Below are 14,986 nucleotides of genomic sequence, written 5' to 3'. Positions count from 1 at the left end.
CCCCCACACTCCCACCCAGCGCCGCAGGCTGCCCCGCGTCCCCAGCAAACCCTGCCATGCTGCCTCTGCAGCCTCCCCCGCTTCTCTCGCTCTGCGCCCAAAACCTTTGCCACCCAACTTCTGAACCCCAACGCCCAACCACTGCTTCCGGCATGCCATTTGCTTCTTTCAAACCTCGGGAGGCTCCTTCTCATCCCTTGGGCTCCTGTCAGGAAAACCAAACCATCACCCCCCGTCTGACACCAGGGCATCAGCGGCTTGTTTCTGTTCAGGCTGTATTTACTGCAGCTCCGTATTTATCTCTCAGCCCTCAAAGAGTGATAAAGCTTTCCCATGAACTCACGCTCTTTATAAATTCAATCGTTTTTATTCCAAATATCACATAAATTAAATACATTTCCCATGAATATTGCAAATATACATGAAACGAACATCGCAATTTTTAAAAAAAGTTTTGGCTTTGCTTATGCAACAAGAAGGGCCAAATGTGGTTAGAACATGAACTTCTGTATTTACTAGATACAAAAAAGGTGCAGATTAATAATTTATATTTATACATATGTACACACTCCATTTCATAACTAGCTTTAAAACAGTAAAAAATGGTTTCAAGTTTATCTACATTAAACATACTCGTTTAAATCTGGTCAGAAGCCCCAGATAAGAGTTGATACAATCATTTCACAACTGCAAAATTAAGGCGCTACCAAAATACCAGTTCCACTAGTGTAAAATGTAATAGGAATAGAGAGTGTACAGCTTTCTATTTATCAATTTAAAAGTGGACTGGAGAACGAGGAAAAAGGAGCAGTAAGAAACATGACAAGATCTACAGGTTAGAAGTACAAAGAGATCTTGATGACTATCAAATGAACATATTAAAATACAGTAGATAAAAGGCCTCAGTGGCAAACAATTAGTATGCTTCTGAAAGACAAAAAAAGATTAAAATATATATATCATTTTGCAGCTTGAAGCTTTACAGGTGAACAATAGGTGTAGAGGTAGAGGGATTTTTTTTTTTTTTTGGCCTCTTTACGATGTATAAAGAAGGGCCACATTCACCACAGTGAAAAGACTCATCATATATCCCAGCATCCTTGCTTGGACAGCAAGCAAGAGAAGTGTAATGAGCTAGAAAAGGCAACGAATCCTGTCTATCTCTTCCAGGAGCTCAGCTCCAACATTTCCACATGTACCTTGGCGACAAGTTACACCTAAGGGTAGATCAGCTGTAACGTGGACATTTTCCTCCAGAGAGAAATGAGATAGCTAGCTTTTCCCATGAGGTACTACTGGATGCTGTAGAGATTATATGGCAGAGATAATTTGGTAACAATGAAATCGGTACTTTCCTTTAGAAAGCAAGTACCATAGGGCAGTGGTGATTTTTTTTTTTTTTTAGTATTTTATTTATTAAAGCTTTGCTATTTGATCAGCATTCAATGTTTTGGAAGAAATGTCAGCTTTGGGCTGCTAATACAATTATTTGCATCCACACAGAGACAATTCCTACGTTGTTATCATTTATCCAAAACATCAGTCACTGAAATAGTCACAAACCGCTTTAAACCTCCACTAAAAAAAAATCCCTCTACAGTTCAGCTTTCTCTTCGATAACTATCATTCCATTAATTATGCAGGCCTTCATGAACACGGTAATGTCACTTTCCATGTAAAATGTGTCTTACACATTACAGAACAGCAGTAAACAACCTCTCTCTTGTTCTGTAGGGTTTCCTCTCAGAAGTACCTCAAAAGTAGATATCTTGAAAAATCACTTTTGCAAAGAAGAATATTCACATTAGTTACTGAGGCAAAGCCAAGAAGACACTAACTAGCACCTTGATATTTATTTTTTTTTTCTTAAACGCACTCCTATGTAAAATTAAGCACACGTAAGATCAGGGACCAGCAATATACAAATACCATTGGTGTCCCCTTGCAGCTAAACTAGTAATACTCAAAACTGGGCCAGACACACGAAGGAGCGAGATGAGTGAGTCTAGAAGAGGTACACAGCACGGAAAGGGGTGGGAAGAACAGGAAGCTGAACAGAAAGGATTACGCGATCAAATACAGCCCGTCTTCTGGTCTGAGAATTACTTTGCAAACCCATCCTTCGGTAGCTCAGCCGACAGCGGGCTGAAGACCTACTGACTTCTGACATTTCCTCCCCCATATATAGAACAATTCCTCTATACTCCAGTGACTTCATCGTCTTCAAATCCTGGAGGAAATGCCTTCCACGTGAATTTTGAGTTATTTTGGTGATGGTAGCAGAACTTGCAGAAGGCTACTGTAGAGGTTATGACATCATTGGGTGTAAGTTACGCACTTCACAATTCAGAGAATATACTTACAAACTATTTAAATAGAAAAGGCGTGTTCAAGGTAGAGGCAGTTACAGTACATTCAGGGTATGTTACAGAAACCATTTGTGGTAGCCATTTGCTGAAAGGAAAAAAAACTGTATTTTTGTTTCCCAGACCACACAGGTTATGACTACAATACCCAAAGAGAGCAGGTAATATATCTTAATCACCGCATTTTAATGCGGTATTCTTCCAGAACTCATGTGCAAATTGAAAAAAAAAAAAAGTTTAAATACATCTTCATTGACAAATAAGGACAAAAGAACTAAAAAAGAAACCAGGCACTTTGACCATTTAGGTAAACAGCTATTTCTTCTTACCAGACTTCTGCACATGAACAAGTCTTTACCTTGGTCTTGCTATGCTTGCAGCACATGGAGATTCAAGTCAACTTTTTTTTTTCCCTGTTGATAGTATCAGTTCTACGTACAGGAATCTATGCCAATTGAATTGGTAACACTGTTAGTTTTTTCATTGGCAGTTGAGCAAGTGTTGATCATTTGACTGACAAGCGGTCAATTTAATAGCTATTGAAGTTAGATATTAACAAAACAATACATAAAAAAATAATCAAAGAGACAAATGAAGGTTAACATCTGACTTAAGCTTGCATTGAGACTTGCCTTTATAGGTTCGGTTTGTGCCTCCTTTCACGGTGTTACTGCGGACTGATTTCCATCACATACAGCAACTGGTACTAAACTACAATACTTTCGGTTTGAAACATGTTCAGTAGAAATCACTCCAACATAACAGGAGGTTGGCATAACACTGCAGGCAGGAGGGAGATGGAAACCCCCCCTGCATTTCATCCTCGCCGGTCCCACGCGCAGAACGGGCATTCCGAGCAAACCGCAGCACGCCTCCCTCGTACTTGGGGTGATATCGTTATTTCACAGCAGAGTTTATCATACTTTAGGGAGCTGGTCTGATCTGAATTTAGCAATAGGACCAGCTAGGATTACTTTGATTTTTCTTTTCAAATAAACCAAAGTACACCTTTTCAAACATTTTTAACACACTCAACCCGCTACAACACATAAATCACAACAAGAGGGATTACCTAAGGCTACTAAATAGTGTACTTATTCAGTAGCTATTATTCTTTCAGATGAACATCCTCAGATGCCTTGACCACAAACGGCTTAATTTTTTTTTTTCCTCACAGACTGCTATTTGCTGAAGAGAGGGAGATGTGGGTGTATGACAGACTGCCTACCGATTTACTAACAGAGCGTCCTGTTGGTTATAGTCTTCATGCATAACTTCTGCCGGGCAGCGTAACTCCTCTTCTGTTCCCTACTGTCAAGTCTAGGAAACACGTCTTCAATCCACTGTCCAGTTTCCTTTTCCTACCAAGCGGATATCCAAGTCACATGCAGGCCAATGGTGCTACTCTAGTACTTAACTCTCTTGCAGGCTAGAAACTCTATCATAGTACTCCGAAGCAATTATCCACATCTATCAGCTACACTCTAACTGCAGCACAGCTTTGTAGAGGCTCAGATTTCACCAGGACAACAGGAGAGAGTGCAAGGTTTGGTGAATACCCAGGATAACAAACCGATGCAATTGATGGATGCTGGACGCAGTCAGAAAGGGCTGTTCCTTTTTGAAGGAATCTTTAAAAAAAAAAACAAACAACAACCCCTCCCCCTTTGCCCTCCCCCGAAACAACCTGTCGTGAGATGTTTTTGGTGCCCACTCACAACTGAAGTCCATGTTATCTGGGTCTTTTGCGAGTCACAAATATCAACACACGTCTGATGGCGATAAGACGATCTTTGAGGGAGGTCATAGCCAATATAGCCAGCTGAGCTCTGTTTTCCAGGGGCAACACTGCCAAGAGCCACCAGTACCAGGCAGGACCACTGGGGTTGCTCTGCAAAAGGATGGAAAGACATGCAATCATGTATTCACTGGCACTGCCCATGAAGACCGCCTTCCTTCCCACCTTCTATTTGCTAGGAAAGTCACCACAAAACAGTCCAAGCATTTAATTTCAGGTGCTCTCCTTGTCTATATGCACCATTAAGACTGATCTCTTCAGATATCAACTTGCATTGATATATTGTTTTCCATTGATTAATTGTTTTCCAAGCTTTATGCTAACAGGCCAAAATTGTGTAAGTAAGAGCTTAGAAACCACAGCGAAAACCTGTCAGAAAATAGTCTTGTGTAAAAATAATGTAGAGAATAAGGCTGCCTCAGTAGAAAGGTTTTATTACCTGTGGCTCTGGTTCTTTTCCTGGCATGGACCCAAAATGATTGAGAATTTGCACTTTCATATTGTCTTTCAGAGAAGTAAACCAGGCAACGGCTTGATCATAAACTGAATCATGAAGGCGGACAAGTTCTTCATATTCCGGTCCTTCAACCTTATTGTTAAAAGAAGGGAGATGGAACAAAACAGGTTGGATACCGTGGATTCTATATGCTTCCCCAGAAGCAAGCGAAGCAAAGTAATGCAGTAACTACAGCTGCTCAAATGTCTTTATCTCAACAAACTGTATCCAAGTCTCAGATTTCAAACCTGTGATGCTGAAGTCTTTTTACCCTCCCCTAGGTGTTCTGAAGTGACATTTCTTGGAGCAGTTACTGCCTTGTTAACATCCATTCCTATGGCAGAACAGAAGAATCTGCTCTCTAATCCCAGGAGATCATATTAATCATCTCAAACCCACCATCTCAACTCCCTGTCACAGAAGGACCTCTGAACATGGGTATATCGTCTGGCAAAACAAAAGAAACACTACTGCCACGGAGCACAGAGACCGGGGGTCTACGGCATTTAGAGATCAGCAGTATTTTATAGAAGTGTTAAGGCCATGGTAGGACAGCCGAGGAGGAGGAGGAGGAGCAGGCAGGAAGCAGGGAAAGTGGATGCTTTCCCAATACTAGGAATGGCCATAAAAAAGACCCTCACTGACGCAAAGCGTGCTTTAGTTACACAGGCCTGACTATTAGCCATTAGGGAAAAGAAAAAAGCATAAGCAAAACCCTCTACTGGTGATTTGGGTTGTTTGGGGTTTTTTTTCTGGTTTGGGGTGGTGGTTGTTTTCTGTCCTGTAATCGGTACACACCAATGGTGTGATTCGCCTGTGCTACTCAGATGCCCATCTGAGCTAGCTGCTCTGGATGCCCTTCAGAGTCATGGAGAAACAGCTTTAGAGGGCAATTAACCTCATCTTAAGGTAGGCATCTAAGACAGAACAGATAAAATAGCTTTGGACTGAGATTTCTCACTATCAGATACCACATGAATGTAGGGTGCTGAACACGGACGTCAGCCTCTCAAATGAGACAAGGTAAATCTCACCCTAATTATGAAGAGGTAGGTCTCGGGCACCATCTACAAACAATGCCTGGACACTTGTGTTCCACCACCCTCACTGGGGATTTAAACATGTCAGAGCCCTTGCTCTAAGCAGACTACCCACTCCGACCTTTCACTGGTGAAGGCACCTCTATACAATTTGCCTTTCTTGCCCTGGAGAACAACTGCATCATCCTGCACAGGCTAGAAAAGCCCTACTAAGACTTTACAGACTTGCACTTCAACTATGATAGTGCGCTGAAGAGCTCTATGACCAGACTGGACTTCATCAATTGGCACTCAATGTTAAGAGGGATCAGGGTTTTATAGACATGCTCTCCAGATGATCCAGGAAGTCACCATTAAGCATGACCAAAAATCCACCCTGTGGCCAACACCCACCACAAGCACCTCACTTGACACAGGTTTTATAAGAAGACTTATTTTTAAAAACTACTCCCCTCTCTGCATTTCTCTGCTCTTAGCCAGCTCTGATGGTTGCTTGTGCAGGCATGGGTAACTACGCGTCACTAATATCTCATTTTAAGAGTGGACTCCCACATTTGTTTGAGGACCTGTTCTGTAAACCAGAGCTTGGAGGTCATATGAAGTCTGCCAACTGTCTGTTCAGTGTAAGAAGAGAACAGTCAACTCTCTAACAGGGGCACGTGTTCTTAGAAGGGTTACAAGTCCGTACCAGATTTAAAACATTACCCTACACGTCATGACAGAGCTCACCACCTGGGTCTCAGAAGCTACTTTGAGATCCACGAAGGGAGTGCAACACTTCAAGCAGAGATAATTATAAGGGCAGAAAGGAAGAAAGGGAAGGAAGAGACAAAGTTTGTTCCATGGTTTTCAAAATAGAGCTTTAGTATTTATAATGATATTGATTTAAAAATAAGGCACAGCTAGCTTGAAATGCAACAAGGAAAGGCTATTTAAGTGAATCCAGCAATACATGGGTATGAATAACTTTGCACCATAGATCACCTTTTTATCTTCAAGATACTCGATGTTTGCTGTGTTATATCCATCTCGCTGGCCATGGCTTAAGACCCTAAAACGACGGACACCAACTGTATCAACAACTGAGCGCCCATCAGGAAAAAACTTTACGTCCCTGATCTCTAATATACAGCCATGATCTGCAAATCTGAAATGACAGAAGGGCATAAAAGTGGAAGTCATCAACAAGTGTTTATACACATCAGGACAAATACTGGGCCTAATTCACCACTTTTTATTTGAAAGAGGATCCTGCTTTGGTGACAATACATTTCTGCTTATTCACATAAGTCACACAACCCCCACCCCTTCTGCCTTCCCTCAGAGGTCCAGGGCAGCAGCATTTTCAGAGTGTAATTTTATTTTTATTTGAGGGGGGGGAGATAGGGCAGGAGGGGAGGGACAAGAAACTAAATGGAGCATGTTTCATGCTGAGAGTTACCAGCTGCTTGTGGCAAATTCACCTGGTTTGGAAAGAAAACAAGATGTGTAAAGATACCATAAGGAAGTCCAGAAACTGAGGAACACATACGGGGCTGGGAGGGCTATTCCCCTGCTCCGAGGTGTAAGCAGAGGATTACAGGCTTTAGAAGGAAAAGGCTTCTATATAGCAAGATTTTTCTTGTACCTGTATCCTTTAAGTTAAAAAAAAAAAAAAAAAAAAAAAGAAAAAAAAACTTTACAAAAACACATCTGTATCTGTTATATTTAAAGTAGCTACAGGGTTTAATCACATCCTGGAAACAAGTATGCAACGGATTTTAACATTATCAGGCTTACCTACTCTACATTTGTGCAGTAGTGAGCTCACTGCCATTGCACAATGACTCTTCACCATGATGTGTTCACCTGCCAGCATTTGCAGCTCTGTACCTCAGCCTACTGCTAGAGCAGGAGAATGCACTGCATCTAGTCTCATCTCAAGATATCAAATCCCTGCAGGGTCTGATAAATGTTTCATCAGGGAAATGCTTGTTTTACCAGGGCTTAGCCATTTCTTACATCAGAGTGATGAAGAAACAGCGACACTGTGGGGAAATCGTTCCTGTCTCTACTCTACCAGAAATCATGGGTTTGGGAGGGGGAAAATGAAAAGCTGACTGCTGTGAACAACCCTTCTCTCCCAGCCACTGTACAAAACAAACGGAGGAAGAGCAAGAAGAGTGCAGCTGCACACAGCTAAACCCTGGAGCTCTACAATGGGATTACAAGCGACTTTATTATAGCAATATTAGACTAAACACTATTTAAACAGCTACGTAACAATTTTTAAATTAAGGATTTTAGTGACACTCATACCAAGTTTAGAAACTAATGTATAAGTGATGGGGTTGGTGTTATCATTCTTTGAGAAGTTACTTTTGGATAGAAAGTTACCTTGATTAAAGAGAGACAAGAAAGCACCTAGAGATAGGTATAAAATGTACTGACACATTACAAGTTTATAAACAATTATTCTCCCAGTTTTAATTTAATGTGGAGAAATAAAACAGAGCAAGGTGATGAACTGAACATGTCTTGTCACTGTGTTTCTCAAGGGAGGTATGAATCTCAGCCTTCTATATCCATATCCAAAACAAGTTTCCCCACTTTTTCTATTCCCAGTTGATTTCGCAATTTTGAATAAACAAAAGAACTTCTTTACTTGTGTAAGAAGCTACAACAGTCTGCCAGGTGTCTACAGATGAAGGCTTCCTGTGCTTCAGTGTTTAAGTAGAAGTTACCATGCTTAAAAAGTTTAATTATTTCAGTAACTCAAAACAGACAGGACATAAAATCTAACCATACCGGTTGCATTTTAAAATACCCTTTATGACACTATTTAGTGAATCAATTCTTGTGTTTCTGGGATTGTAACCCCTTGGCCCTCTGTATTAGATCTGACTATAAATAAGTGCGGCTCTTCCACAAGCCTTCACACATGTAAGGGGAGTTATCACTGATGTCCTAGGGTCATTTTTTTTGTCCTCACTCTTACAAGGATTTGCTTCCAGAAAATTGCTAACAGGCCTGGAAGGGACTGTGGAGCATCAGCTGCTGTTGGAGCCTGAACTCCACCAAGTGCAGCACTGTCAGCATACCAAATGGCATGAAGCACAGCCAGAGCTGACTGGAAGCTGTAGCATCTCCTGTGTTCTTACTGACACCTTACCGTCCAGTCTGGGAGAGAAAAAAAAGAAAAAAAAAAAATAATCCCTGAACTGGACAACAAAAGGCTGCCAAGTCCTGGTATGAGTGCCCTCCTCTCAGCTCCAGTGATGATCACCTACAAAAATGCTACTCCTGAGGATGCCTGTCTAATGTGTTCTTAAGAATTCCCAAACTGGTCATCCATTTTACAGTCTGCATCACTCCAATGCATCTTCTGAAGTCAGCAACTATCAACATCTCTGAAGGTAGACCTTTCTTAAGACCACCTCATTTTTTTTCCACAAGCATTTTCTTATCCCCTTCACCCAAAAAACTACTACTTATAAAGGGCTTAAAAACCTGGAGGTTTCCATCTAATGATTAGTATCCAGTCACCACATAGGGAGCTGGAAACACACCAGTGTCAGAATTCACAAAAATGAATTAAAGGTAAGGTCACATCGAAAGACAATGTACCCCACTCACTGCAGATAGTTTAGACATTGCAACACAGCAGTAAAGACAAACATCAAAATTCAACGCTCAGCAGCAGGACAGGCTTCTCAGCCAAGGGTATACTTTGTCTCATTCAAGTGATACCACCTATGCAGGAAAACTACGCAAGGTTTAGATTTTTTTTTTAAATATTATTTTTGTTTTTTAAAACTGAGCAAACAGAGGAGCAACCTCATCCAAACAGGTAGCTTTCACTAGAACAAACAGGCTAGAAAGCTTTCCAGCCACACAGGCAATTAAGTGCTATTTTCAGAGCCTGTAATAGCAGGATGAGTGGTATTCTTGCTATCCATCCAACAGGGGAGCAATAAAAATTACATCTTCGTGTCAAAAGGAGTGTTTAATACATGAAACTAAAAAGCCAGCCACTTCGGTACTGGTTCATACAGGACTGGAAGGAACCGCAGTGGTTTGGGGAGACAAGTATGTTGCGCTGCAGTACTCCGTTAACGTCACAACAACCTCTGCCACAACAGGAGAGTCTCAGCTCATCTCCTTACCCTTTTAATTCGTCAGCTAAGCACATGCCAAACTGCTTGGTACCAGTTTCCATGCATCTTCTTATCATTAGACGATAACGAGGTTCAAAGACATGGAGTGGGCAAGGGATGGTAGGGAAGGCCATGGTACATACGAAGATGGGAACATCTTTATTCAAACTGTAAGATAATTGTTAAAAGAAAAGAAAAGATCAGCCGCCTTCTGGGTACTGCTATATTCAGCATAAACCCTTAATATGACGCTGAGTCTAGTGGTTTCTTTAGACTCATTCTTTGTAAATGTGTATCTGGTCAAAGTTTGTCATTTTTACATGATAAACATACTTCAGGACTCTTTATGTTAGTACGTGAAAGAAATAATCCCTCTAATCTACTTTCATAGAAGAGTGGTCAAGAAATAATAGCCAATTTCCCAGATCTGTGTATATCAATACTTAAATCCAAGTAGTAAGATTTTGGTGATAACTTTTTGTAGTAACATAGTACCTAAGAACTAACCACATTCAAAGCAAGGTGGTAGAGAATTCCCAAGCTCAGTAAAGCCCTTTAATTTTGAAGAAGCCCGCTAATCCTTCTATTATTTTTTCAGGCCTAATTGCATGTTTTATTTTTCTTTTTAGCTGAGTCGTAGCATAAGATCCACAAGTCCCTGACAACACTGAACCCTTGAACTTTTCCTGACCTGAAGTATAACCCATTTATAATTGGACTTCTACTCCCAGAAAACCCCCATTATAACTTTTAAAGATACTATATTGTTTTAGAGGAAAAAGCAATTGTCTTTAAGAATTTGTGTTGTGCCTCTCTACCATCCAAGCATATTGTTTCTTGTTTATCTGCAACAACGATGTCAAAAATACAAAACATCTGGCAGGTTCATTTACAAATTCATTCATTTTGTGCATTTTCATAACCAAATGAAGCTTCCTCAAGTAATTTAGATTAAAAATACATTTTTATAACAGCTGTCAGTAGTAAAATGAGAGCTTACTTTGACAATTCCTTCATTTCTTCCTCATAAACTTTCTTCCTTTCAGATAGTTCCTCTGGCAAGTAACGGACTATCAGTTCTTCTGTAAGGACGGTCTTCTTGTACGTTCTGCTTGCCAGAAACTGCAAGGAAGAGTGAACTCCGAAGTCTGGTAACGAGAAGTCAGGGAACATCTCTTCCTCCCAACCCATCCCCTTTCCTAAGGCCAAAGAGCTTGTTAGTTTGGGATTGTACTGATTCCTCCTCCTTTCGAGCCTTCAGGTATCAAAACTTCCACTTTAGCATATGAGGTTCACTCCAGTGCCCATTTAACTATAACCCCAGATCCTTTTTTTTTGGCAGAACTTGTACTACCACCAAAAAAAGGCAGTCCCTCCTCACTTTTGTAGAAGATAGATACATATATTATTTTCATCTAGCGCCGCCAGATTACTGCTCCCCAAGAAGTACTCCAAATATGAGACACGTTATGTCTGCTGGGGCAGAAGTTTTGGCCAAGGAGCGACCATTCCTTGTTCACTGCAGATAGAGATACAGACTGAAGAGGTGGCAGGAACAGGGCTACGGTTGGGACTCCCTAAGCATGAGCCTGACATGACACTGGAATCCTCAATTCCGTTCACAACCAGCAAACGACATGTGACTTCCAAGGAATGACAAAAAATATTGTGAAGCAAATGAGGTCTGTGCACAGCTTGACGCTGTGGATACTACTGTGTTGTTCTGGGCTGTCAGGAGAGCACAGAAAAATCACAGAATCATAGAATGGTCCAGGTTAGAAGGGATCTTAAAGATCATCTAGTTCCAACCCCCCTGCCATGGGCAGGGACACCTCCCACTAGACCAGGCTGCTCAAAGCCCCATCCAGCCTGGCCTTGAACACCTCCAGGGATGGGGCATCCACAACTTCCCTGGGCAACCTGTTCCAGTGTCTCACCACCCTCACAGGAAAGAATTTCTTCCTAATATCTAATCTAAATCTTCCCTCTTTCAGTTTAAAACCATTACCCCTCATCCTATTGCTCCACTCCCTGATAAAGAGTCCTTCCCCATCTCTCCTGCAGGCCCCCTTTAGGTACTGGAAGGCCGCTATAAGGTCTCCCTGGAGCCTTCTCTTCCCCAGGCTGAACAATCCCAACTCTCTCAGCCTGTCCTCATAGCATAGGTTCTCCAGCCTTCTGATCATCTTTGTGGCCTTCCATACCTGCTTTCAGAATCCTCACATACATGCTTTCACAAGAACACTACTTTGTATTTTTTTGTCACTTACAGCAAAGACATACTTACTTCTGAGAGCTTTTCTTTGCAGAGTGGGCAATGCGGATTATGGTCAAGGCAACGCTCAAGGCATTTGAGGCAAAAGGTGTGTCCACAGGGAGTGGTAACAGGTTCGTAGAACAACCTGAACACGAAAACACGGAACAAAAAAGCTAAGCTGCCAACATAAACACTGCAGATTCCCAAAATGCAGAAAGGAACAACAAGATCCAGCCACCTCTTCCCTTCCAGCTTTTGTATAAATCACAGGTGGCAGTTTTATCTAAGGATATAAAAAAGATTTTCATTTTTAGAAGTGGTAAACAATGGAGAAAACGATGCATGATGGAGAAAACCACATCTGTGAAGATTCACCAGATGCAAGGTTCAGGAAAGAGGAACAGAGTAATGATTTAGACATTCTCTGGCAGGTTTCCCTTCTGACACCATGAAAACTTTTTTCAGAAGCTAGAAAGGCTTTCCGATCTCAATCCCAGGTCAATGCAGTCGTACCTCATGCAGAGGGAACACTCAAAGTCCGACGCATCCACCAGGGTTGTTGGTATTTCACCTGAAGTGACGGCCGTGTTTTCAGGTAAAACATCTGCATCTAAGCAGGCAAAAAAATGATTACAGTAAATATTTAAGTATTACTGCAATTTCAGATGCTGTTTAAGTTGTTTTTCCATAAAGAACCTAATTTATCTCTTTTCTTTTTTGAAGTTTTGTTCCAAACAAACATAATTTCCATCTAAGTTTTAGACTTTCTGGCAGGAAACCTTTTGGAGAGCAGAGGATGATGTCTGCGGCCAGAGAAAGCAGTTTAGAGCTGAATACCCATGATTTGCTTCTCCAAAAACGGTTGTTTTTTTTTTAAAAAAAGTCTAGTTTTTAAAATACTCTGCTATTGCTTTCCCACCACCATCACCACTCCCACATCAGCCAGGCCAGATGTTTTAAAGTACATTAAGTCCAGAATTTAATTTGTTTACACACAGTCAAACTATTTCATCAGTGTTTATTATAGATTTCTCAGCAGGGGTAATTTTTCTTACAAGTATAAAAAAGCTTACATGCTTCTAGACTAGGCTGCTGTGGAAATCCCATGGTTAAGACAGCTTAAAGTTTAAGGACTACTGGAGCTGCATTAGCTAATACTGATTTCACTAGCTCAGCACTCTGCAAACACAGGACAAACCACTTCACTTAAAATTCTGCCCACCCTGCCTTTTTGGGGGTGGTACGCATCCCTGTACTTAACACACAGAAAGGGTAAGGGCTTCAAACTTCACAGCAGATTTTTAAGCTCAAGAGCTATCAGATCCAGCTTCTGATGACATTTACACAAGCAGATTCTGCAACTTCTTTTACAATCTGCATCTTTGTTGCTCAGTGATGAGCTGCAACAGAGCCATGAACGCTGCCTCCACACACTAAGTTCTTGACCATTTTAAAAAAGAAAAAAAAAAAAGAAAAAGCTCAGCTTTTTATGTTACGTTAAAACACTAAGTTGTTTTGTTAAAGGATAACATATGCTCAGCATCTGGTTTATCTCGAGCACAGACAGAATAGGGGAGAGGGCACCGGTGTTGTGTGGCCTACAAAGGAAAACAGCGTTATCTTTAACCTACATCTGGCATGTTAGCATTTAGTGATAGCCAGAACCTAACTGCGTTAATTCTGCAAATAGCAACACGGCATCGGGATCTAGCACAGACCAGAAATTAACGGTTATGGGTAAAACGCGATCTCTGGCCTTCGCTGTGAAGATACAGGTGGGTCAGATTTCACAATCTATTTACCGAGTCTGCAGTTCACAGAAAGTACGGGGTTTATCCCTTCACAGCAAAGTGTTCAGAAACTGGCCATACACTGATCATCTGCACAGGCGGCAGGCACACAGCAGTATGTGAAGACTTTAACATTTCAAGGCAGAAGTCAGATTTGCCAAGAAGGTATTGTTGGATTATTTTTTTTCTTTTAAGGGAAAAAATGCACACTAATATAGCAGCATTTCAAAAGCCCCTTTTAACCAATTATTTCACTACTCAGTGCAATATATTGCCTCCAGCATTTTTATCCTGGGATACCAAAAACACTTTGGAGGTCTTTGTTAGAAGCTTGAGAAACGTACCAGTTGTAAGCACAGCTATCAAGTGACAGAAAACCGAAGGGGGGGGGGCTTATTACCCTTCAAAAGCCTTCTTTGTTTGCTTGGAAAATTTCATGTAAAGTTGCATGTGACTGTTTCTGATGCCATTTAAAGATTAGTTTCCAGGATTACTGCATCTTTCCTTCATATAGAAGGACAATGAAGCTAGGCTCTACCTCTGAGACCTAAAAAATGGAAATAGCACCAGCAACACAAAGACTAAACTGTTAGTGGATTACACACTGGAAATGGCCCATTTGAGAAAGAGAAATACAGCACTCATTGAATTAATTGAAACTGCTCCGGAATAAGGTAAATAGGCTGTTACAGCAGAAACAGACACAACAGAAAACAAAATATTATTCCAGTCCCTGTAGGGGATGTTTCATTGACACCTATAAAAAGGGAGAAGGAAAAAAGTAGTTTATAATTTTTAAGTATGTGCAAAAGAAATCCCCTTTCTAAGCCACAACACAAACCTTTTTTAGGAATCTTATTGGGGACATCCAAGCTTTGTAAATCCCTCATATCACTGGACAGCTTTCTTTTTAAGCCAACCCCAGGTAAACTGGAGAGAATAGCTCCCAAAGACTTCTTGTTTTCTTCAAAATAGAGATCCAGAACATGATGGGAAACAGGAGAATCAGTACTTCTAAATACATCAGATTCTTGGGACGGGGTTTTTGTTAACCTGAACACAGTATCCTAAAAAAAATTATGAACAGTTATATACAACACAAG

At 41.0% G+C, this 14,986-nt stretch overlaps 1 protein-coding gene across 2 annotated transcripts in view; it reads right to left on the bottom strand.

Annotated features, from left to right (window-relative positions):
- Positions 1 to 357: 357 nt before the first annotated feature.
- Positions 358 to 14,986, bottom strand: part of LONRF2 (LON peptidase N-terminal domain and ring finger 2) — a 40,471-nt gene continuing 25,842 nt past the window's right edge. Inside the window, exons 5-12 of one of the 2 annotated variants that reach the window (XM_063339556.1) lie at positions 14,725 to 14,950; positions 12,607 to 12,703; positions 12,124 to 12,238; positions 10,837 to 10,958; positions 9,846 to 10,004; positions 6,685 to 6,847; positions 4,604 to 4,753; positions 358 to 4,257 (exon numbers count right to left, since the gene is read on the bottom strand). In XM_063339556.1, coding sequence (XP_063195626.1) covers positions 4,099 to 4,257; positions 4,604 to 4,753; positions 6,685 to 6,847; positions 9,846 to 10,004; positions 10,837 to 10,958; positions 12,124 to 12,238; positions 12,607 to 12,703; positions 14,725 to 14,950 — 1,191 coding nt within the window. In that variant the 3' untranslated portion in view covers positions 358 to 4,098. The remainder of the gene's footprint in view (positions 4,258 to 4,603; positions 4,754 to 6,684; positions 6,848 to 9,845; positions 10,005 to 10,836; positions 10,959 to 12,123; positions 12,239 to 12,606; positions 12,704 to 14,724; positions 14,951 to 14,986) is intronic. The other variant, XR_010071718.1, reaches the window with a different exon arrangement.

The sequence above is a fragment of the Chroicocephalus ridibundus genome, chromosome 1 (assembly GCF_963924245.1).
Source record: "Chroicocephalus ridibundus chromosome 1, bChrRid1.1, whole genome shotgun sequence".
Taxonomy (NCBI): Eukaryota; Metazoa; Chordata; class Aves; order Charadriiformes; family Laridae; genus Chroicocephalus; species Chroicocephalus ridibundus.
The sequence above is the reverse complement of the archived record's forward strand: the minus strand, read 5'-3'. Positions and strand labels throughout refer to the sequence as shown.